The sequence below is a fragment of the Acomys russatus genome, chromosome 8 (genome assembly GCF_903995435.1).
Source record: "Acomys russatus chromosome 8, mAcoRus1.1, whole genome shotgun sequence".
Taxonomy (NCBI): domain Eukaryota; kingdom Metazoa; phylum Chordata; class Mammalia; order Rodentia; family Muridae; genus Acomys; species Acomys russatus.
In genome coordinates, this window is record NC_067144.1 from 47,358,658 (window position 1) to 47,385,050 (window position 26,393).

Below are 26,393 nucleotides of genomic sequence, written 5' to 3' on the forward strand. Positions count from 1 at the left end.
TTTTGGGCAACATTCGGCCCATCTTTTATTTTAGTTACCCTCCATTTTTACCCTGTAATAATTGTCAGGTTTCCTCTTTAGACTAAGAGATTCTTGGGTGATTTGAGGGTTATATTTTGGTGTGTGTGTGTGTGTGTGTGTGTTTTATGTGTGCATGGGTGTTTGTACATGTAATTACACAGATAAAGAACTGTTTGGATGCTTGTCCTATCTTCCACCTAATTTAAGTGGCTATCTCTTATTTGCTGTTGGAATGCCAGGCTGGCTACTAGCTGAGTGGACTTTCTTTCAGGGGATTTTCCTGACTTAACTTCCAATGTCACCACAGGATGCTGAGATCTCCCATTTACACCTGTACAGCAAGCTCTTTATTATTTGCCAGGTCTTCTCTTTTGCACCTACATTCTTTTTATTGTCCTTTAATCTCATCAAATGTAAATGTTTTATACCCCCATTAGGTAATTGCAAATTACTTTTTAGTTAATATTTACTTAAAAGTTCATCAATAGTTTGTTTATAGCATGTGCTTTTTAAAAATATTTTATTAGTATTATATGTTATGTATATAGTGTTTTGCATGAATGTTATTTCTATGCACTGCATATATGTGCCTGGTACAAAGAGGCCAGAAGAAATAGCAGACTCCCTGGAACTGTAGCTACTGGGAGCTGTAACTAAAGTCCAAACGGAAGCTAGGATGCTTAATTACTGAGTCATCTCTCCAGCCCTGAGGCATTTGGTTATTAAAAAATTTGCATAAGCAAGAAGCAAAAAGTTAGAAGTTTAACACATTTAAGTGTAAGTTAAAAGGGGGTAAATTAAACTGGCAATATAATTGAGGAGAAATAAGAATATAAAGGCAAACTAAAAATATATAAACGTATAAGTCTATTCAGCTACTGAATCTGTAAAAGCCATACTATTTTTTCTCTATAAAAATTCATGCAAAAGTAGTATCTAAAAATTACCTGCTATTACAAGAAAAAGAAACTGTGAAATAGTTTCAGCATTTATTGATGCAAAAATAATTTAAACTATTAAATTACCAATGTGAGAAATATATAGTTCTTCTATAAAATATCAAAATATTAAAAATGAATAACTAAGCATAAAGGTTTAGATATATTTACAATATGATAAAGTATTAGAAATTATGAGATGACAACACAAAAATCCACTCTATAGACATAAATGTCTATAAAAAAGCTATTGTCATATATTAAAGTAATAAAACATATACGTGAGAAAAAAATCTATGAAATCTTAGAAAGAACTGGTAGAATCAGTTGTCAGTCTGCCTCCATATTATCCTGCATTCAGGGCTGCAGATGTATAGAGCCAACAGCATTGGAATCATCATCTCTCTATTCAAGACTCTATGTAATCTGACTTTTTGGATTATGATAAAATAGGTAGTAGAAAGGCCTTCAGAGACGGAGGTTTTGTCATAGCTGGTGGTTTTAGAGGATTTTGTTCATGATCCCCTGACTCTTCTGCTTTGGCCCTAAAGTCAAAACTGTCATTGCACGGCCGGGCGCGGTGGTGCACGCCTTTAATCCCAGCACTTGGGAGGCAGAAGCAGGTGAATCGCTGTGAGTTCAAGGCCATCCTGGTCTACAAAGTGAGTCTAGGACAGACAAGGCTACACAGAGAAACCTTGTCTCGAAAAACAAAAACAAACAAACAAACAAACAAACAAAAATCTGTCATTGCTAGAAGACCTCTTAGAATAGTCTGTATACCTCAGAAAGTAGACAGTGCCAGGGAGTAGAGACAAGGCTGTTTCTTCCTGAGTATCATGACAATAACATAGTTTTGAGAGACAAGTAACATTATACAGACTGAGCCATCTGTATTTATGTATTTAGAAATGTATGTGCATATACATATATATGTGTGTAACAATGTGGCAACAACTAATGAAAAAAGAAGGCATGAGTATGAAAGAGATGGAGGAGAGAAATATGGGTGGGTTTTTAGAAAGGAAAGGGGAAGGGAAAGTGGTGTAATTATAATATCAAAAAGAAAAAAATAGTTTATAAAAGGAAATTTCTATTTCTATGTTTAAGATGTTTTAGAACTATGAACGCTCACAGTGCACAATAATTTCTAAAAAGACTTAATTTTTGTTATTAACAGAATGCTTAACCTTCAAATTTAGCTGAAATTAAATAGAAAATAGTCTGTCAGAGTAAGCATAAATAGTCAATCAAAGTGGGTACAGATATATCTCTTTAACATTCTCACTCTCATAGTTATTTCTCTTCATTACATGTCTTGGAAACAAGCAAACAGACAGATTTGAAACACAATACTGTTTTATTAAAAGAAATATTTTTCTAAATTTCTCCTAAAAAGGCAAGGCCTTCTGTTGCTTCTAGCTTAGTTGAAGTAACAGGGTCAGATTTTTCTCTCACTTGGAAGCAGGATTTAAGACATTGTATGGATATATGACAGGTTAAAAACAACTGAGCTAGCCAGGCAGTGGTGGCAGGTACCCTTTAATCCCAGCACTTAGGAGACAGAGACAGGCATATCTTTGTGAGTTCTCGGCCAGCATGATCTACAAAGTGAGTTCCAGGACAGCCAGGGCTACAAAAAGAAGCCCTGTCTTGTAAAATCTAAAAAGAAAAATGAAACAAACAAAGAAAAAACAAAAGAAGCTGAGCACCTCAAGTTTGTGATGTGAAAGCTTGGCAGGATGTCACACATGGAAGGAGTCTATATTGAACTAGCTGGAGTGTGAGTTGTAAGTTTTGAAGCTTCTGGGAGTGCCAAGTTACTTTTGCAGGTACCGGATCAAAGAAAGGATCTGTGCAGAAAATAACACATACCTCTAAGACGTCCTGCTAAAAATAGAGTAAGTGTTCATGATTGTATCTGAAGAATAAATTGAGCCTGGGGCAAAGGCCATGGGAAAGATGAGAGGAATATTATTACATGGGGCTTTGAAATGGGATGCTTGGCATCTGTTCCACCAAACAGAATGCAAAACTCACATGAGAGTACTGGGTGCTCAGCAATATTTTATACTAGAAATGAGAAAAAAAATAAAACCTAGAAAACTAGGTTCTATTTCCTAGTTTATCTGACCAAACTAGGAAAATTGAAAGGACTCAGTGAAAGACATTTTCTAAGTTAATTTCCAGAAGAATGTTCAAGATACTTTTCCCTAAACAATAAAATACATTTTAAACGGTTAGTAGAAGAGTGTTTATAATGCTGATTAGTAAGAAAAGGTAAAACTAACAACATATGGAATACGGTCAAAAAAGTGATCAAGAAAAGATGACTGCAGTTGTAGGAGGAAGACTATGAACCGCTAAGAAAGACTCAACCAGTGAGAACTAAGACTGCAACAACACAGGTGACCAAAGAACAAAGTCACTGAAATATGCATGACTACTTCAGCATTGAAATAAAACCCCAACTTAAGTTATATAATTTATGTGAATAATTTTATTGTCTAAGATTATGCAAATGATCTGACAACCTCCAAAGGGTAACTCAGGAATAAAAGAAAAAATTTTGGACTTTAGAAATTAGGACAATCATGTTTTTTTTCCTTGTAAATTTTTTTTTATTAATTTATTCTTGTTACATCTCAATGTTTATCCCATCCCTTGTATCCTCCCATTCCTCCCTCCCCACCCCGTTTTCCCATTATTCTCCTCCCCTATGACTGTTCCTGAGGGGGATTACCTCCCCCTGTATATGCTCATAGGGTATCAAGTCTCTTCTTGGCAACCTGCTGTCCTTCCTCTGAGTGCCACCAGGTCTCCTCTTCCAGGGGACATGGTCAAATGTGAGGCACCAGAGTACATGAGAAAGTCATATCACAATCATTTTTGAAAATAGCTGAGTATCTTCTTAAAAACTGTGAATATATACAGGTCAAACAACATAAAATTAACCAACTATGTTTTAATCTGGGAGTTAAAATGACAATTATTTAATCGTTATATACTAACAGCAAGTGATAAAAGAAATTATTTTCTTTCTTTTCTTTAAAAATCACAATTCCTGGCACACAACTTAATATTTTATTCAAATTAAGATTTTTAGGTAACTGACCTTAAATGACTTATTATATGAAAACTAGTTTGTGAAGTCAATGTGAATATGAATGCATAATCCATCACTTCTCAAAGTTGTTCCTGTGTATAAGTTTGATTAAAATATAAAGAAATAGAGAGAAAAGGAAAGTAATTACATGACCAAAGAATATTGCTAAGATGTAGGTTAAAGCATAGTTCTTAGAAACATTAAAATACTGAAGTGCACTTTGATTTAATTTTAGATAATAGCTCTTTAAAAGCAGATTTAAAAGGTTAGAGAAGAGCAGGGACACCTTCTAAACTGAGGGATCTAGGGACATGACCTTCACTTTTTTAAACACCTGTTAAGATACTGTTATTATTTAGTCCAAGCCTATGGATTTAGTAAATGTATATTAAAGTCATAAAGAAAAAATAGTGATACTTGAAAAATAGCAAGAGTTTGGTTTAGTACGTCTGTGCTGAGGCAAGTAATGCTGGGGAATTAAAATAAAAACTATAGTATGGGTTTATGTTAATCCATACGGTCTAGTAGACACCTTTACAGAACCAAACATTAACATGTCCACTGTTACTTTTCTAACCAATGATGAGTCATATACAAAGAAATATAAAGTAAAATTAGAATGTATTTAGCCATTTTAAAACTTGGCTTCAACAATGTCTTAGATTTGCGTGTTTTACAAAAAAAAGGCAGCTTTAAAAAACTCCTTGGGTGAGCATCTGAAAGGCACTTGTAGTAAAATGAATGCATTTAGATACTGCCAAAGTTCAAGAACATGCTACAAAGCTGAGTTTTGGTGGGCAGGCCGTTCAATTAATTCCATCTCAGATCTTAAGTAAATAAAAATACGAATCACAAAATTACTTCCAAATTCTGTACTTATTATAGGGGCAAATGTCTTTTGTCCAAAAGGTTCAGGAACTTGAGTTTGTAACCTTTGATCATCAGTTTTCCTTTGTTTAAGGTCCTTTGAAATGTGTCTTGTCTTTTGAATCTATTGCTGTGAAAAATCATTCCCTTGATCACGTTAAGGCATTGTTAGTTCATACCTGAAATATATCCAACTCTTCTAGAAGTCACATTCCCTCTCCAAACCCTAAATTCCAGTTTTAAATCTCAGAATACACAGTCTACTAGATGAGTAAAATGGCAAACCTATTTATCTGTAGATCTGTTTCCTCTACTACAGGGCAATAAATTAGCACAAATTCAGTGAGTGAAAACTTGTGGGTTACAAAGCTCAGTCTGGTTTTTCCATTACTAAATCATGGTCTTCACTGATAATTGAAGTTCCCATGTAACCTTGCAGGCCTCTTCAGATTGACTGGTGGTGAGCAGTTCATTTTTTTTCCTGATTCTAAGGTTTCAGTTCTCTTACTGCTGAAGGGATCTCTCTATGGTCCTAGTATTTACTAACAGTTTTCTGGCACATGGCTTCTACAAACTATTTAAACAGCTATTAATTTTCTTCAAGACATATAGGAGAAGATCTTCCCAACTCTATTTCTGTTAAAGACCTTAACTTCTCATGTCAGATCCACTTTTGATAATTTCCCTTCTGTTTGTGCAAAAGGTACCTATGGCTAAGTATGCAAGACTCCTTTTTACCATATAAGGTAAAAGAATTAAGCAGGCACCTCACCTCATATTCAGGATTTCCTCCTACACTTAAGGAGAGGGGGTTACATAAGGATGCTGGGTCCTTGAGGGTTTTCACAAAATTTGCTTAATACGTTAAAGTAAAAGCTAGTTATCCGGAAAGGAAAATCTCAAGATTTGGTAATAAGAAATGCTCAAACTGCAAATTACCATGCGTATAAATAGAATGAAAACTTTAATGCAGCTGCCAGCTCTCAGGGAGCTGAATGATTTAGGAAGGCAATGAACATCCCTTTTTGCAGTAAATGGCAGAGCCTCAGACTTCCTGACTTCCCAGATGATTAAAGGCTGCAGTGAAACACCTGTGGTTTGGATGTAGCGCTGTCCAGAGGCACCAAAAGGATGTGTGAGTCAATGCATGGTGGGCCAGGGAGCCCATCCTTGAATGCTTTTATAAAAATATGGCTCAAACAATACCGTATTGCTTGAACAATACATTCTTCACTCATTAATCTGAAAAAAAAAAAAAAGGAGTTTCCACACTATGTCTGAATCCTGTGCCCTTGCATGCCTCTCCTCACCATACCATATGTAAAATTTCATCATTATTTGAACCATTTGTCATAAATACATAGCTAAATAAAATCCCTTTCCTGCAACTTCTTCTAGCCCTAACCCAAATGATGGATTTATTCAGACCTATTTATTAAAAATATATATCATGCTAAATGCTGGTTTATGAATGAACATGTGAGGGGTTTAGCTTTTCTACATTGCATGACTCTGCTCCCTTCTCTCCCTTCTCACAAACACTGCAGCTTACTTCTGTATTTGTGCCTGTGAGACCCCATGTTTATACCAGCATCTCTCATTTGTGAATGTATTAATGGACCACTGTCTTTTCTGTTTTATGTATAATGTTAATTTAGAGATTCATGCACCTCAACAATCATTAGTTGTTGAATACAAAAATAATAATAAAACGATAAATATATAAAATGAGCTTTGTAATTTTGTTGTACCTGGCAGCAGTTTCTATACATTCAGCCATGTATGTTACTTGCGGCAGCATCAGGGACACAATATCATGCTAGTTTAGTAGATGAGAAGACAAAAATCTCAAAAAATGAAGGATTCTGTACAGATGATTGATATTATGCTGTTCTATGACTGCAGTCCTCTGCGGATAAATGTCATCAAGTAATACTTTCTAGAAAAAATTCACCAAGGAACACAAAAAACAATATCCACATGACAAATAATCTTGGAGAAACATACTTATTTTAGTACACATTCCTCTTCATAGAGAGTAGTCTAATAATAATTATTTCAATAACCATGTCATCTTGAACATCATCAGGTCAAGGGGCTTGACTCCATTATGTGCCAATTCTAACACATGACCTGATCTACCAGGAAGCTGCGGCATGGTAGAAAATGCTTACTGAACTACATTGGATTCTAGTAGCCTCACTTTCCTTTCTGTGTTACACTAAAGCTTATGTGTGTTCAAAGGTGCAAGTAATACTGTGGCAGATTCTGCCAAACAGTAATGCAAGCTGTATATTTCTTTTATCTCTGGAAGGACAAGGCAGTGCAGATAATGATGGAGCACTCCTCACAGTGTGTACTGTTGGCTACAATAACTGTTCTGTAAAGTAGCACTTAGTAAATTCAGAGGCCAGCAAGGAAAATGAATGTTCACTCCGTGCAGACTACTGCACTTACCTTATTTACATGCACACCTATCAAAGTGAAGTTTACACCACTCAGGAAGCTCAGCATCTGCTTGAGAAGACAAACTACCTCCACGCGTGGAAGAGTTATAAACAAACAATTATATATAGATGAATTAACCTGTGAGTGCCAAAGCATTTCTATACATTCTCATTGCATTGGAGAACATAGAAATGAGGGAGGAGCCCTGACTTCAGGATACAGAGTACAATCCATATGCTGATTCTGCATGTTTTGTCACAGAGTTTGTGACTTAGCTGTAATTGAAATCCAGTGTTTTACACAATCAAACGTTTGACATTTTTAAAGATGAACATAACAGTATCATCTACCATCACATCGCATTAGTTTTGTTTGTTATTCAAAGGAGTAGCAAGAATTGTTTAAAACTAATCTATTGCATAAAGAGTAGTGTCTTACTGGGTTTTTGATAAGGTTACAATGTTAAATACAGTCAATCAACATTAACATTCTAATGTGTTACCTCTCTAACTACCATGGGGAGACAGGACAGAATAGCTCTGGAAACATAAGGAAAATACTAACAACTTGCATTCAAAGATCCAGTTCACTGTGTCAGAGTTAGAGAAAGAATCCCAGTTATAAAACAGTTCTCTAGGCTGGAGAGATGTCTCAGCTTTTAAGAGCACTTTCTCCTCTTTCAGAGGACTGAGCTTCAATTCCAATTATACAAAGCAGGCATTCACACCTATCTAAAACTCTAACATCCCTTTCTGGTCTCCATAGGCATCTTAATATGTGTGCTCTACACTTGACACAGTCACATACACACACACACACACACACACACACACACACACACACACACACAAGCACATGGAAATGGACACACACATTAACACAAATATAAATAAAACTGTTTTAAAATGTTTTAAAAGTAATTGACAAATTTAAGGAAGGCTTTCAATTCTAAACCAAGTCTTTCACAGAAAAAGACTATTGTGAAGGTTAAGAATTCGCATCATAGAGCATTGTTGTAAGCTGCAGAAGGAATTTTATACATATCTTGCAGTATAGGGCTTTCCACTAGAAATGCCTAACATAAAAGTGACTGGAACAAATGCTTGTCAGAGTCAGACAACCAGGGAAGGAGAATGAGGGGTTAGCTTAGGAAAGATCTGACTAAGTCCAGAAAAATCTACCAAATGTATCCTAGAGTCAGTAATAAGTGTGTGCTATTAAGCCTGCTGAAATGCAGGATTCAGGGTACATAGCAATTTGAGTGTTTACTTTAGAAAAAGTATCCAATTTCGGTCTTTGGTTTGACATTTCTCTTAGAGAATAGTGAATAAAATGTATTTAGTAGTTAGGCAAAGCTGATGATTAAGGTTAAAATTATTGATAAGATACTATTAGGAGAGTATATGTGAGAAAGTAAGGGAAAAAAGATGACAATAATTTTATAGATTACAATCTTGGTATAATCAGCAAACTCTCATGCTGGGACTGTGTTCTCCCTCCTAAGATTTATGTAATAGGATACAAAGTAAGAACTTAATGTAAAAGTAATTAGAATGGCTGGCATAGCATGTTTTACAGGTGATTATGCCAAGAATTTTACTATTACCATATCACAGGAAACTTGTTTGAATAATCGCCACAGACTGGTGTCCTGTTGTTTTTACTAGTGAATGTGTGCTCTCAAGCCTAAAACTTTCACTGAGCCACCTTGCTGCACCACAATGATGAAGTTGGTACGCTTGGTGAAGTTATGTAACAAGAAATTGGTAAACCTCATTAAATTTATTTGTAATAGTAAGCAAAACTCTTTTTATACAACATTCTAGTTTTCGTACATTTGTGTTGATGTGGGGACTTTTCTGGTGCTTTACCTTTAATCTCCTTGTCATTTTTGAACCATCTTATATCAGCTGCAGGTTTACTGCCAGAAGTCTTACAAGTCAGCTGCATCAGGTCTCCCTCCATGACTGGTGATGAAAATCCACTAATCTGTGGCTTCTCTGGAACACCTGAAATTTAATCAAATAAGGTAAGTGAGTGTCAATCTCCAGGGATAACCTAAACTTCTGTATGATAAGAATAAGCAGTTTCTGATGTGCTAAATAGGTATACACAGCATCCAGAATGAATATTAAAGCATATACACTTTAAAGTAATTTTCACATAAAAAATGTAAAATTTCATCTCCAAAAATAGTCTTTGCAAGCTTTAAAATAGAGCCACTCAAGTAACAGTGTGGCAGTCTAAGAAAATAGACTGTATTGGGAAAATATTCATAAAACATTTGCCTTTTGTCAGCATTATGATTTAACTACACTGGGTCCTTTCATTCTTGATTTTATAATTCTTTTTTAAAATTTTTTTATTAATTTATTCTTGTTACACCTCAATAGTTATCCCATCCCTTGTATCCTCCCATTCCTCCCTCCCTCCCATTTTCCCCTTATTCCCCGTCCCTATGACTGTTCCTGAGGGGGACCTCCTCCCCCTGTATATGCTCATAGGTATCAAGTCTCTTCTTGGTAGCCCAGCTAGAGTTTATAATTCTTAAACTTCAAGAGATATCATTAGATGCCCTGTAACTTATTCAGGAAAATTGGTTTTTGAATAAGAGATTCATATACACTTACATCCATAATGACTTTTGATTCTTTTAAATTAAAATAGAGTATTCATTTCAATATTTTTCACCAGCAATTCAATTGTGTTTGGAGAATCATGTTATCTACCTACTATTTTAATCGCTACTATAATTTTCTATCAAATTATATTAGGCAAATGTTAAATCCTAAAATCATATGTGAGTGATTAAAAAACAGATATCATGTATTTAAAATAGATTTTATTAGCTGGGTATGGTGGCACATGCTTGAAATCCCAATACTCTGGAAGGCAGAGGCAGGTGGATCTCTGTGGGTTTGTAGCCAGCCTGGACTACAAAGTGAGTTCAGAATAGTCAAGGCTACACAGAGAAACCCTGTCTCAAATCCCCTAATCTCTCCTCCAAGGGAAAAAAAAAGAAGGAAAACTAAAAAGAAAGAAAAAGAAAAAATAGATTTTATTATGTTTGTTTGGATAGTGTGTGTGTGTGTGTGTGTGTGTGTGTGTGTGTGTGTACATGTTCATTTGGGAGGCTGAACAAATGTCATAGAAGGTATGTGAAAGTCACAGGAAAACTCATGTACTGGTCCTCGCCCTCTGCCTTCTTTGAGACAGGCTCATTCATGTTCGTAACCACTGTGATGGCTACTCCAGGAAAGCTGGTCCACATGCTTCCAAATAATTCTCCATCACTGCCTCCTATTTCGCTGCTGGAATGCAGGTGTGGATACACACCCCTGTTACCTCGCCAGGCTTTTATGTGTCTGAAGTGTCTGAACTCCCAAATGTTTGAATTCTGGTCATAGAGCTGCTGAAAGATGTGCTTTTCTCGGCTGCTCCCACTCCACAGCCGGAATACCTCATGCTTTCTTTGCTGTATCATTCAATTCTTTTCTTGGATGTTTGTTAAAATATCATGCAGCATTGTTCCATAACCAATGTGCCGTGGAGCTGTCCTTAATGCACTACCTTAACTTAATTTCTGAGAATATTAAGAAGTAAGATTAGAAAGCTCTGCTATGAGAGATACCAAGTAAAATGGCAGAAAAGGATAAAGGAGAGATGAGCCTACCTCTCTAAACTAGCTAGTTGGTCTCTGTGTGCTCACCTCTGTACCCTTTAAGAGAAATCAATGTCATATTGCTGTTTAATAAACTACACTTGGCACTCATTTATTTTTTGCGTCTTGAGTTGGCTCTACAGAACAATGTATTAACCTTAGGCACTTGTTATCTTGGAACATTCCACTTTAGTGGATGTATCTTGTCCTTAACGGCAAACTTGTGAAGATTTTTATGAAATAGTTCCATTGGGACCTGCAATGAAACGTATTTCACATCCCAAGCACAGAACCAATTCGCTAGCTGGATTAACTTTAATATTTCTACCCAAAACGATGTTATGCATTGGCTGTTTTAAATGCAATGCTGTGCCTTTATCTATCTAAAAAGGAAGGCAAGCTAGGGGCAAAAAGGAAAAAAAAATCAATCTTTAAATTTCTCAAACTTGTTCAGTACACAGGTGCGTTTCAATGAACTGCAGCAATTTCAGCTGACTAGGGCACTGTGGAGTCGATGAGCTCTGAGCTGCACCTTTATTTCCTCCGAATCTGTATGAATGCATTGCTTTTTCATGTCACTTTAACCTTTGGAAAAATGGCCTGATACTTAGAGAATAAAAGCACAAGGAAGCTACAAGCTGCATGCACAAGTGACATTACGTACTTCATTTACGAATCTAGAAAATACACATTTTTCTCTTTTTAAATAGAGACACATGGAAATGTCAAGGCCATTTGGATGCATTTAGAGTACAAAAAGAGGTCATTTTTGAAAGCCAGGGGTTATTAGGGGAGGCTTTCATCAGGTGACTTAGATAATAAGATAAAAAAAAACATACTTTGTACAGAAGTTAGTCTTTGTGCTCAATATTGTATCACATTTTTAATGGCTCCATACAATACTGCATATGCATGATTTTGATATGAAATTAATTGGAAGAAAAAAAAACACTTACTATCTAAGATACAAAATGGCACCATGCTTGCTGGCATTCCCTTTAACCTTTGTATCTATTTCCCTTTGTCTGTTTCTAAAATTAAAGCAACTAAGTGATTCTTAAATGTCTTTTTCTGTAAGGTAGCAATAAATTAAATTATATCTATTGATTTGACATTCAATAAATATTTTTTGATTGAACCGTACTGTAGGCATGCCCATCTTTCTGGGAGGGTGATTACACAGTGTTAGTCTCTAGCACTTACCCAGAACGGTGAGATAGGCCTTGGAAGTTTTGACAGGCATTGTAAATAAGGAGCAAGTGTACTGTCCTTCATCAGAGAGAGACACATCACTGACGCTGATGCTTAACTCATGCCAAGAAGCGCGAACCAGCTCGATCCTATTGTCCCTTAAAGCTGGAAAAAGAAAATATTGAAAATGTGAATAATATAACACACAGTAAGTGTATTTAAAAGACAGATTTTTGGGGCACAGTACACTCAATATTTCAATCATTCATTGAGTTTTTGACTCCTAAGATACATTAATATATATATATATATATATATATATATATATACTTCATATTTCAAATATATATATACACATACATACAAATAACCAATTAGGAGAGCTCTTTAATCAATGAAGAAAAAGCTAATTAATTATGTGGTCAATTCTAGTATAATATTTTGAGGGAGGACACGGTTGGTGGTGATGAAAATGGTGTTCATTAACAGTAATTGTATGGAATGACTGCTAGTTGCAAAAATATTATGAGAATGATAGACAAAAACATGTGGAGAACAGAGATTGATAGCACTCTTCCAAGACACCAACAAATAATTTCTGTGTATTGAAAAATAAGACCATCTCATAGAGACACTTATGGAATATCATTTAAACCAGAGCTGGCATTTAGCTAAAAAAAATCTGTGCTTATCTATTGCTAACATTTGCACTAATTGGGTATTGTATTGTGATAATATACTCTGAGGTTAAAATAACTTTTCCACTGGAGCTATTTTTAGACCATCAGCAAGAATATTACAGAATTTTGCACCTTCTCACTCAACTGGGGAGGAAAGTGAAAGTTTACTATGTACTTCATTAAGAACAGCCATAAAATCTATATTCAAGCAAGAAGTACCTAAGAGTTTTCTCACTGACAAGCAGCCCCAGAAAGCATCTAAATCTCTGCTGTGCCTTTTATTTATTCCCACTAGAGACAAAGGAACATCATCAGTAAAACGTGGAATCCCTTGAATCACCATTGCCAAGCTGTCCCACCAAGTGTATATCTGCTCTCTAAAGTGACAAGTATAAGGTAGATATTAGTGTCAACTCATGAGTTACCAAAAAATATCAATTGGACTAGATAGTACAACAAAGTCTCACAAAAGTGGACTCTACTGAGAAGTGTACACAATATATAAATGCAAACCAGCACCTCCCTGTTACCCCTAAGACATGCTGAATCTACCTAGAAGTGATCATTTAAAGACATCAAGCTTTGATGTAGTATACAAGGATTACAGGATGAAGTTCATTAAGTTGTCACTTATTGATATGGTTACTGATTTATTCTGTTGACAGGCTTTAGAATCACCTAGGAGACAAATCTCAGCACATGACTATGAGGGGTTAGATTACACTAGTTGAAACAGGAAGAACTGCATGGACTGTGGGTGGCACCATCCCCTGTGCTGATGGTCTGTATTGATGAAAAGGAGGTGCCAGCTGACCACCTCTCTGAACTCTCACTGAGATTCAGTGTGCCAGCTGCTTTTGTTTCTACTGTCATTGTTTACCTGCTGTGATGTACAATGTTCCCTAGAGTTTTAAATCAAACTCTTTTTTCCTCGAGTTGCTTTAGTCAAGTATTTCCATTAGGACCTAAAGAATATGACACTGGCCATAACAAACACTAGAAAAATCATAATTTTAGTGAAAAGAGTAACCAATGAGCGAACACTGAGAAGAATCAGGTACGTGCACTTTCTGACAAAGATGTTGAAGCAGCCATCATGATTCCAAACACACGATAACAAACAGTTACTAATTATCACCAAACAACTAAGAAAATAGAAACATGAGTTAGAAAACAAAGCTATTAAAAATTCACAATAGCAAGAAAATGAAACCATTCTATATGTCCAGCAACAGATGAATTCTTGCAAAAAAAATCACATAGTACGTATATATATAATCTAAATCTACATAGCAACAACAACAAAAAAATGAAATTATAACATTTGCCGGAAAATGGGCACAATTGCAAATCATTATATTCTAGAATAAGCCACATTAAGATAAGCAATGTTTATGTTTTCTTTCACAGAGATAATATAAATATAAAATTATAAATTTGTGTGTGAGTGCATTTACAGGAGTGTTTGTATGCCCAAAACTTAAAAGAAAATCACCAGAGGGGAAAAGGAGAGGAAGAGCCATTTAAGAAAGTAGAAAACAGGAAGGTTAGTGAAATGCATGAAAATAGGTAAGCAAAATGGAGACCTGACTAGAAAGAAATACTGTACAAAGAACAGCCCATCAGGGTACAATAAGTGAACAAACCATAGTAACACGTATACAAAGATGATGTAATCCACAGTTTCCACCCAAAGATCATCACAGCAACATAGAACATGCAACAACCTGATTGATACTTAGATCTTGGTAGTTATAGATGGGATGTTACAGGGCTACAGGCAAATATTTGACTGCCTTTAGCACCTTGCTATTCATATTATTACCCATATCTGTGAAGCTTTAAAAATGTATAAATTTAATTTGACTTTGAGGTAAGAGCTGATTTTTGTTATTGTCATCAGCAATGAAATGATGAACCTCTTTGCTTTTTATGCTAACCTACACACACACACACACACACACACACACACACACACATTAAACAGAATTTGAAATAAACCAAAGCAAAACCATAGAAAATTTAAACAACACAGATTAAAAGACATGCTTAGTATAAAATACTTTTAAAAGAAAGTAGGTTTACAATTAAAGAATCATAATTCACCGAATCAGCACAACAAACAGAGCATAGATAGGAAGCTAAAGAAAGAAACCAGCATAGTCCTAGTGACCCCGTGGGGTATATCCAACATTGTTGCCACTATGTTTTCTGGAGAAAAGAAAGAAAATGAGGTGGACAAACTAGTGAAAAAGATAACACAAGCCTTTCCCAAATTGGCAAAAAGCACAAAAGTACAGAATCAAAATGCTGAAGAATCTGGAATAGGAAAAATCTACTATCCAACTCAATATACATTAAAATTAAACTTCTAAACTTTAAAAATATTTGGAGGAAAGTGGTAACACTTCATTGTTCCATGTGTACAAGTATAAACCTGCAGACTTAAACTGTGTGCTTGGGTTAACCCCTGAGGTATTGGGAAACAGCTGGCTGAACCTGCACGGGCACAGGCATCCAGAGGATGATAGCTGCTTCCTTCTTGTCTCGCATCTTTATGTGGAATCAGCTGTATCAGGAAGTTTTTTAATTGCTTGAAAATACATTTGCAGTGACAATTTGAAAATATTTTGAGTTTGGAATTTGGTGACAAACTGAATATTTTAACTTATACAATGGTTTCATCAGTTCATTTAGCAAATGTGCTTAGCATTTCAATGCTTTGATTACATTTGCTATATAACATTTTCCTACCTTTGACAAAAGGCAGCAGAAATGTAATGTAAGTTTTGTTCCTTCTTAATAAACTTATAGAACTAATTCTTGACAATGCTGTCTGTTTCTGTTTTGTATTAACTAAAACTAATAATGACACTGTGAGACAGAAGAGAAAAAAATAAATCTGGTATACCACTTCAAAACTGACATGCATGAATACATATCCACTGATAAATGTACAAATACTCAAAAACTAAGATGCTGTTACTATCTGCACCACCATGGCACCTCTCTTACAGGGTCTCACTCTTTAGATCACATGTTATAATCCTCTAGGCTTTTTGGTTGGGAATGTTGATTCACCACCAACCCCTCTTACTTATAATGTAAATTTCTCTGTGAGCGTATTTGATTAGCAATAAATCTGACTAATGGGATCTTTATTATAATACCTGCTTTAAGCAAACCCTCATTCTGTACTGTTTTTTTTTCAAGTCCATAAATTCTATAATGTCACCTACAGCTTACTTTCACACAGCATTTCAAGAGTGCGAGAATAAAGAAAGGCCCACCGTAGTCCAAAGAGAGGTGCACAGCACTCGAGTGGCTTCCCTCTGAGCAGGAAGCTTGTCTCACTATCTCTGCACCCTGAGTCAGAGGAATCTGCGCAGTAGGCATTCAGTGAGTGGCTATTGAATTGACACAGAGAACTAAACTCTGCCTACGTATGATAAGAACAGAGTGAAAAAGAACTGAACTATGAAGGCCTCTTCCGTATCTCTCCACAGGATCCCCATGGGACCACAGCTAAAATAAAATCTCAATTTTCCCTTTAGACACTGATGAACATGAAGAGCTAGAAGCATCATGTTAAGTAGCTTTTTTAACAAGGTTGTAGTGTGCTGAAATGTGCTAATAATGTGAAATATGTGATCTTTTAAAATATTGCCATTTTAAGCACTGTTTCCAAGTGAATACAAACTATGTTAACTAATCAGATATCATAATAATTGTTTAGCCTTTGTGGATAGTAAGTTTGAAATATAAAGTGATAAAAGAATTGTGATACTATTGGTTGAAGTGGATTAAATATTAAAAATATTAAAAATATTAAAAATATTAAAAATACAATCTAAGTTTTTTAGTTTTGTTTTAATAACTCAAATATTTAGTTAAAATATTTAAAATGTTCCCATAAAACAATTACATGAGAACGGGAAATGAACATTGTTATAAAAGAACAAAAATAACTTCAGAGAGATTAAAAAATGAGCTAATAGGTTAAGTAAGGCATTCTCAGGTCATGCCTCATTAACCTTTAGGTGCCTACAACCCACTAGGAATGTGATTAAATGGTTCAGAGCTTCAAGTTCTGGAGAATTTAATCTTAGCTGCAAATAAGCACTGACCAATGAGTAAGAATCTGTTATATAGTACTTGACTTTGGACTAAATTATTTCCCCAATATACCATTAGTCTAAATGGTTCATCAATTATACAAATGCATATTTAGGTTTCATGCTTGGTAAAATCAAATTCTTATGGTATTTAGAAATGGAGAATTTTAGGCCTCCACCAATTGGTAAGAAAGTTACTGGCATATTTAGAAATTTATATATTAAGTCTGTCCATATACCCTTCTTTAATGTTTTTCAATGTCATGGTGTCTTCTTCTCATTAGTTGTTTTATATATAGTCTGCCCACACACATTGTATAGTGTCAGTTTTTAGTACTGGCCAATTGGTTTTGATAACCAAATGGTGTGTTCTTCCCTGGATGAGGCTATTTCTCCCACTCAGCATTCTTTAGTTGCACATAATTCTTTGCTAGAATTGAGGCCCCGTGACTTTTTTCCCTGTCCACTTCAGCTTGTTTACTTTTTTTGTTATGGTCAAAATGCAGAGGATTGAAGCCCATTCCAACTAGATACAAAATCAGCTCTTGCATCTAGAGCTCAGAGATTACTGTGGATGAGAGGGAGGGAGGGAGGGAGGAAAGATTGTAAAAGCCAGAAGCCAAGGGGTTCGCTATGAGATTTTGTCTCCTAGTAATGCAAGAAACTTCACATGTTCACAACTGTCTAAATATGAGCTGAACAGGAACATCAGCGATAGGCATGCTAAAGTGGAGCTGGAACTATGGGGGGAGGAATTTAGGGGATTGCTGGGCGTTGTGATTAAGAAGCCTTTCTCCTATAAGAAGAACAACTAGAAATTAAGAAATGCTGAGAGTGGGAGAAATAGTCTTTCTATGGAAGGGTACAACAACTGATTATCTAATACCAGATGATCTGTCCTTAAAACCTACATATGAGTAACATTATATAGCCTGAGAGGTTTCATTTAGGACTATATGTATATGTATATACAGATATGCATGTAATGGCAATTAATGGAGAAAAAAGATGCTATGCATTTGAAAGAGAGTAAGAAAGGATATATGGGAAGATTGGAGGCAGAAAAAGGAAGGGTCAGATTATTGATCATGTTGTAAGTTAAGGATTGGCATATGAAAGAGTTTCGAGAGATGAAAGGGAAGGAGGAATGATGTAATAACATTGTATATTCAAAATAAATGAAGTAAAAATAATGTTAAAGAAGGAAGCAAATCTACTCACTGACAGTCTTATTGGTGTTTATATTTGTTTACAGATCAACAATGTTGTTCGGTACATTAAAATGTTTCTGTCCTTTGCAGTAGAATAATGGCATTTTGTCTAAAGCACACAGATGAAAGACCAAGCTGGTGAATCCTTTCCTGTTTTGTTCTCTTGCAGCCAGAGAACATAAAACAATCCAAATCAATCTTCTGGAAAATTGGTAAAAAACAACCATTACCTCAGAACTACTATTTGGTATATGACATTTTAGGCCGTGCTGCACCGTTGTTGAAACCATAGTGAATGAAGCTTTGAGTAGAGTGTGAACAAAGCCTTAACAATGAATCTGGGAAGTGTGTACTATTCAAAGGCAGGTTATCAGCAGTGCCATCCGAGATTTTAAACATTAGCCTTTGAGATCACAGGCAGTACACACTCCACTATTTATAATCTCTTATTATGAAACATTTGACAAAAAGAAATGCTAGCAAACACAAAATGTGCTAGACAGAAATAAATCCACGTTGAACAAGGTAGTGTGATTGAAGAATGACTATAAACTCCATGCTACTTTCTACTGTTCAGCCTTCTTGCCTTTGCTAAAAGCCTGCTCCTTTGCCCCTGCCTTCATGACTAGTAACTAAGGAAACCCCTCTACTCTCACACTCAAATTTATAACATTGTAAACACAGTTGCTATAGCACACCCATATCCTTGCAGTAATCTTTCTCTGCAAGATCAGCTTTAAGCTGTCTCTCATATAGCACACAGCCCTAGATCTGAGCAATGTCCACTTTCCATCTCTGCTTTCCCAGACTTGTTTAAAGTAACTTAACGAAATCCATGGGTAAAGTGCTTCTTTGAAAAGATCCATATTATCTTTTTGATGTCCCCAGTCCATGCGTATCTTTCAACTTACTTCATATTGTCCTTTTCTTATGAATCCATCTTTTCTGTCTACTTCAAAGCATACTTGGGACTTCTGTTAGGCTTCTGGAGTTATCATGGCAGTGAGAGGCAAAGTCAGCCTTCTCTGGTCCATTATTTGCATGAGTGCATGCATCTCTTAGAGCTTTATGGAATGATAAACATTGAGCATTTTAGCTGTGTAGGAGAAACTTACAACTGCCCAGAGCAATTAACACAGTTCGCTAAATGTAAATCCCATTCTCTCTATTTAATAAGTGGCTGTATACATAAGTGACAATACTAATGAGTAAATAAGATAGCAGTGTCATATAAGAAATCATCTCATAGTGTAAAATAGCAACAAAAACATCCTCAAGAATAAATGGCATAGTTGCCAGTGGCATTGACCTGGAAACTTCATTTGTAATATATCCTAGTTATGTTTCTATTTTTATGATTTCAGATTTAAAAGAGGTTTGATGCTATTGGATTTTAGGTTTTTAAATCTTTAACTATTTTTACTTACATAATAACAAATATAATCAGAATAAATAAAATAAACCACAAGATTGTATCATCTTATAACCAAATTTTATTAGACTATATTTAAATGTCTCTAAATGGATAACCTTAATTCCATCTCACTAAAAAAATAGAAGAGAACATTAAACATCCTGTTATTCTAACCTATGTTTAGAAGTATTCAAACACATGGATTCAGACATCATAAATATACTCTTCCAAAAGAAATACTGTTTTAGAACCTCTTTCATGACATAATATAGGAAAACAACTTTGCAAAAACAACTTTTTATCTTTGTTGTTTCTTGATTTAACTGTCTAGATCTACTTAAAGGTATCATAGTCATGATTCCATTTTCCATTAAAAATAGATTATTCTCTCATCCCATCCCTCCAATTCTCCTAGCCACCCACCAGCAGGCCTCTCCTCTAAGGCCACACCCTTTCCAGCTTTTTCTGCAGAAAAAAGCAGGCCTCTAAGAGACCACAGAAAACAGAGAAAGAAAAGTTACAGTACAACAAGGCAAAGGCCTTCATATCAAGGGTGGGCAAGGAAACACAATAGGATGAAATGAATCCCAAAAGGAGGAAAAGGACTCAGAGATACACCAACACCCACTGTTAGGAGTCTCACAAAGACACCAAGCTAACACACACAACATAATTACAGAACACCTGCCACAGAGCCATGTAGGGCCCATGCTTGTCGCTTCTGTGAGCTCATGTGAGCCATGTTTAGTTGATTCAGTGGGCCATGTTCTCATACTGAATGAGAATCAGGCTATGTTAAAGGAAACCTGTATATCAACTCAACCAAAAATTCCTCCACCTACAGCCTGTCCTGCCTGCAGGATGGTGCTGGGGTAATGGTTGCAAACCAATGTTTGGTTTAACTCATGGCCGAAGGCCCAAGAGGGCTCCCAAGTCCTACAATGACTGGAAGCAGAGACTAGGTAGGACCAAGACATCAAGACCTAGTGTAGAACCAAACATGACTGGCAAAAATAAACAAAATCAAAAAACAAAACAAAAAAAACCAAACTCTTGCTATTTTGATATGCTCATAGATTGGAGATTGGTCCCATGTTCAGTCTTTATCATAGAACTTTCCTCCTGCAGCAGATGGGAGCTGGTGCAGAGGCCCACTGCCAAACATTAAGAGTCTAAATTAGAAATCTCCATAGTGTCTCTCCCCTCAGAGATAGGGGATCCCCATGGAAGAGGGTTAGAAATGACTGTAAGAGTCAGAGGAGTTATGATTCCTTTTGTTCAAGACAGTTTGATGTGACTCTAAGTAGATGGGACCAAATAATAGAGGTACAATTAAAATATTTACTGATAATAATTCATAAAACATTTTTAAAAGCAATGTTTTACATTTATTTTCAATATTTAGGATGAGATGGATATATTGCTAAATTTTACACAAAGAATTAAAGAGTTTTAGAATATTAGAGATGGCAAGACTTAGAGAATCTTCAAAATTTGTCATATCTGATTTATAGTTTGTGTTTATATTGTCAGTGAAGAGACTGTTGCTCTGCATGAATATGTAATATAACATAGAAAACATATGCTTAAGGCTGTTCTATGAATTAAAAAACTCTATTCCCATTCAAATTAAAAATTCACTTTATATTTTTTAAGTGAAACTCATATCAGCAACTCAAACACTAATTTTTAAGAATTCAAACATTTGAATAACACACTCCAAAGGCACACTAACTTCATACTTAGATTCCAATGACTGATCATAAGACAATACTGGAAATGTTTTATTTCTATAGCAAAACCATCCTATCTCCATATGAGCACAAAGCCTTGCAAGTATGGTAAAGCAAAAATTTTATAATGACGTCTAATCAGAGCTCAGATGTTTCAGAGAGAATCCAGTAGCCTTGCATAGTCTGAACATGAGCACTTCAAAGACTGCATGTGGGTTCAAAGCAAGGAGGTGGTGAATTCATGCAATTCAGCCAGTGAAACTGCCAGAAACACCTGCTTCATTGCATTTTCAATTTCAAATTAATTTGTGAGATGAAGAACGAGGCAGAATGTTGGATGACAAAATCATTTTTGAACAAGTTGAAAATATGGATGTACATTTCTTAATACTTAGGTTTACCAGGCATAGTAGTAGAGACATGGGTATATGCACATTAGCTTCAAAATACAAATATTTTTATGCCAGATGATCTCTTTCTTCAATATTATCTTCTCTTAGTGAAGATAAAATGAACTTCATTTCTTTTAATTGTGTAGTTGTTCATATAAAGTCTTTGTGTCAAAGAGAAAAAATATGTTGTTTGACAGATGACATAAAATACCGTAGGCAGAACAGCAGGCTACCAAGAAGAGACTTGAGACCCTATGAGCATATAAAGGGGGAGGTAATCCCCCCTCAGGAACAGTCATAAGGGAAGGGAATAATGGGAAAATGGGAGGAAGGGAAGAATGGGAGGATACAAGGGATGGATAACTATTGAGATGTAATAAGGATAAAATAATAAAATAAAATTTAAAAATTAAAAACAAACAAACAAAAATACAATAGGCAACTTTACAAAAGTCTGGTCTAAAATGAGACACATTCAATGATCTTCTTATTTCAAACACTGTGCATTTGAAATAAAAAGGGAGAAGTCTACACTAAGAGTGATAAATATCAATAAAAGTATTCGCCACAGATGACAGAGGGAACTACAATTTTGGCATCCTTAGACTTCAAAATATTCTTTAAGCCTTGAAGGTTAAATCACTCATAAGCATGAAATGTCAATTATGATTTATTATGTATGCCAAATACCAATGCTACAATATGTGCAACAACAGTCACATGTGCTGAATAAAGATCATGTTTACCTGCGGCTTTCTCTTAAGATGGATGGCCTACAATTGTATGTCTGTTCTATACTTAATATGAGTAATTTTATTAAGAAATATTGGTGATAGAGAAATCACCAAAGTTAAGTACAAAATTTTATACACTTTTCAGGCTGTATACATAGATGAAATTTTCTTCTATTCTTTACAACTGATTATACATATTTTGTTTGATATATCCTAGGTGTTCATCTTATTCCTATTTTCCTTGAGAAAGCACTTTTCTGCATTTGATACACTTTGAATTTGATAGAAGTCCCTATTGGCCTAAAATCATAGAATAAAAAAAAGATCTGATATTTGTAGAGGACAGTTTGTAAGTGCTTATTTTTTCTAATACCATACAGGATAGTGGTCTTCTTATACACATAAGAAATTGATACACTATGTCTGCTTATATAACCTCCATAAGTAACCATAAAGTATAACTTTCATAGAGCATTCATATCAAAGGGACAAGAAGATTATATGCCATGCTAAAGTAGAAATGCATATAAAACGGTGCTTAGAGAAGAAATCCATCTACTTTCATTGAGGAAGAAAATCAACTAGTAGAGTTTGTTATGTGGAAACTCTGTGGCAGCCCCATTCTGTGAAAGTCTTCACCTGTGTTTGCAACACTAGAAGGAAGGCTCACTTTAGATTCATGTCCTGTATCATTGCATGAATCCCAAACTTTGACATCCTAGAATTTCAATTGTGTATTAAATATTTCAGTTCTGTGATCATTATGGGAGAAGTATAATTTTGAGTTTAATAAAACTTTACAGTTCAGATATATTTATATGGAAGTTGGTAACCTAGGTACATGTTTTAGAGTTAAGAAAGTGGTTTTTTTTCCTCATTTTTTTTACCCGTTCTAAATTCAAGAATATTGCGAAGAAGCAGATGTTTCCTCCATGGACCTAATTGGAGAAAATATGTTTCTATTTTCTATTCCTATTTAATGCATATAATAGTTTTCATTTCCTTCATGATTTTGCCACTGAATGTTCAAAGAATTATTGTGTTTTCTTTACTTTTTTCAAAATTTTGTTACTTGATTTTTTCCTATCATGAGAAAAAGACCAACATCACACACATACACACACACACACACACAGACACTTTTCAAAAAAGAAAAACAACCTTTAAAAAAAAGAAAAAATTGTGAATACTGATTCTAAAAGAAACACTTAAATTCACAGAGAAAGTGATGAATGTCAGGATGGAACTTTAAAATTCACCATTTACAAAATAGAACTTTAAAGCTGATAGGCTACTTTTTATAAGTCATTTGAAACATTTCCTAAACAGTCTTGAGATTTTAAATATTAAATAATAAAATGTTCACTTTGGTTGTAAACTTAATTGTTTTTGAAAAATTCTAATGTACTAAAATCTATACTATTTTTTTAATTTAGTGGATAAAAGGTCTGTAGCATTCAAATTTTAATTATAATATTTAAGCAAAATGAAAACATATTTAGTGAATAAATAGAAGAGGAGGAATTCTTCAAGTATTTTTACCATTAACTTTATGATTATCTAAACATTATTATCTTACATAGTTTTTCAATGTTATTATTATTTTAATTATTAACCACATTCACAATATATTTCATTTAAGTATTATATGAGATTACAAACAATAATTTATATCAATAACAAATGTAATGGGACATATAAAAGAGGACAAAACCCAGGTTGCATTGCATTGATTTGAGCCAGGAACACTGTTGGAATTTAATTTTATAAAAGTCTTTTGAGTGTGAGTATAGTATGGATTTACATTATGATTTTTTGTTTAAGATTCAGAGTTGATGAATTTATGTTCTACTTTCCATTATATTTAGAAGTTCACACAGAACTTCATAGATCAGTGCTTTGTCAAGTTGTTGTATTCCTCATGAAGCAGACATCAGCAGATGCAGGGACCCAAAGCCAGACATTATATATAGAGACAATATAAATTGGAGGTTTCCACCAGTCACTCCCTTGGAAGTTCAGGTATCCCACTGAAGAGGTGACAAAAAGATTATAGGAATCAGAAGGGATGGGGGACACCAGGAAAACATGGTTCCCTGAACCATCTAAGCAGGGATTATATGGGCTCACAGAGACAAGAGAGTCAAGCATGGCATTTACTTGGCTATGTACCAGGTCTTCTAAATATATGTTATGGCTCTTAGAATGATGTTTTTGTGGAACTCGTACAGTGCAAGCGGGTGTATCTCTGACTCTTTTGGGACTCTTTTCCTTCTATTGTGTTGTCTTCTCCAGTCTAGATAAGAGGGCTCTCCCCTTGTCCTATTGTAACTTGTTCTGTCCTGTTTGGCTGCTGTTGTTTGGAAGCCTGCTTTTTTTCTGAAGAGGAAATGGGGAGGGGTGTGGATCTGGGGGGGGTATGGGTGGAGGAGAAGGAGGGGAAACTGTAATCGGGATGTATTGTATAAGAGAGGAATCTACTTTCAATGTAAAATAAAAAAATAAATTAAAAGCGAGAATTTCACATAAAGTTAAATATATGACACAGAATGTAAAATACAGGGCACACTTCGTTTTATTGCACGAAGGATAACAACTCAGCAGTTACCCTGGCTTTCTACTTTGTGTCCAGATTGAAGTGAGATACTGAAAGGAGTACTTCTGAAAGCCAGAGGGAAGCACTGAACTCACACGTCGCTTACTAATTCTCAAGAGAGAAATCCATACTGTGGTGTGTGGACTACTTCAAAGGCTCTTGTACTTGCTGACCCCATAGCTTTCCCTTGACGCTTTGAGACTGGGCTTGTGGGCTTTGAGCTTGGCTTGCCTTTGGTTATATTGGCAGCTTTACAGTTATCCACGTTACACTGTGGAATATGTCCTAGCACCCCCTTAACAGAGCTTTCCTTAAGAGTATGTATTCCTTAAGATAATAAAGGCCTCTTGAAAGGAAAGAATGTAAGATACCCTTCCAATTCAGAGAATAGTAAGACAGGGTATGCCTTGGCAATTGTTTCTTTATGCATTCCATCACAGATTAGGAGCATCAAGCAAATGCTTTCTATAGTTTCCTAAATATACAAAGAATAAAACAATCTTCAAGTCAAGTTACAGGAATCAAATCAAGAGCTTCTTAGAGAGCCAGGTACTACCAGCCACATGTTTCTTGGAGGAACAGTAGACATGCCTTATCAAAGGTCATTACACTAATGAGCTCTCACGTAGATAAAGAAATTACATCAGAACAAGGACAATGATGATGAGGATGACAAGTTACTGTTTACTGGATCAGCAACTATGTGCTATCCACTACATGAAAAATTAATTAACTGCTGTCCTAGACACTTTTACTTTGACAGTAGCTTTTTGAGACAGTAGCTTTCTTTTCTTTTTTTGATTTTTCCTGTGTTGACCAAGGTGTCCTCAACCTCTTAATCAGTTACTGGGACTGCAGATTCATTACAATATACTGTCTATAGATCCTAACATTATTTATTTTCCAGAGATAAAATTTCTAAACAACATACAATTTAGGTAACATTGTAATGTCTCCTGACTCCTACATAGCAGGACACAGACAGGTTTCTGGTAAGCTGTCTATACAACCTACGGCTCCTTAAACATTGATGTTCGAGTTACGTATTACTTAGTAATGACTAATCCTGATAATATTTCTGCAGCAAATATTTAAATGTTCCTTATTACTTGAGGAATAAGGATACAACTTGCCCTATGAATTAAGAAGACCATCCACAAGCAGGATCATGCTTCCTTATGAGCTCATAAATACTTACTGAGAAAATGACCAGCCAGAGAGAGAGAGAGAGAGATGGAGCTGTTTGTGGAAGCAACTGGAGTCTATCATTCAGCCGGCCCCAGAGT

General features: G+C 35.3%; 1 protein-coding gene across 3 annotated transcripts in view; it reads right to left on the bottom strand.

The window, feature by feature from the left end:
- Cadm2 (cell adhesion molecule 2) overlaps positions 1-26,393 on the bottom strand; it is a 919,117-nt gene that overhangs the window by 125,018 nt on the left and 767,706 nt on the right. For all 3 annotated transcript variants that reach the window (XM_051150131.1, XM_051150132.1, XM_051150130.1), the window contains 2 exons: positions 12,245-12,397; positions 9,252-9,389 (listed from right to left, as the gene is read on the bottom strand). In XM_051150131.1, coding sequence (XP_051006088.1) covers positions 9,252-9,389; positions 12,245-12,397 — 291 coding nt within the window. The remainder of the gene's footprint in view (positions 1-9,251; positions 9,390-12,244; positions 12,398-26,393) is intronic.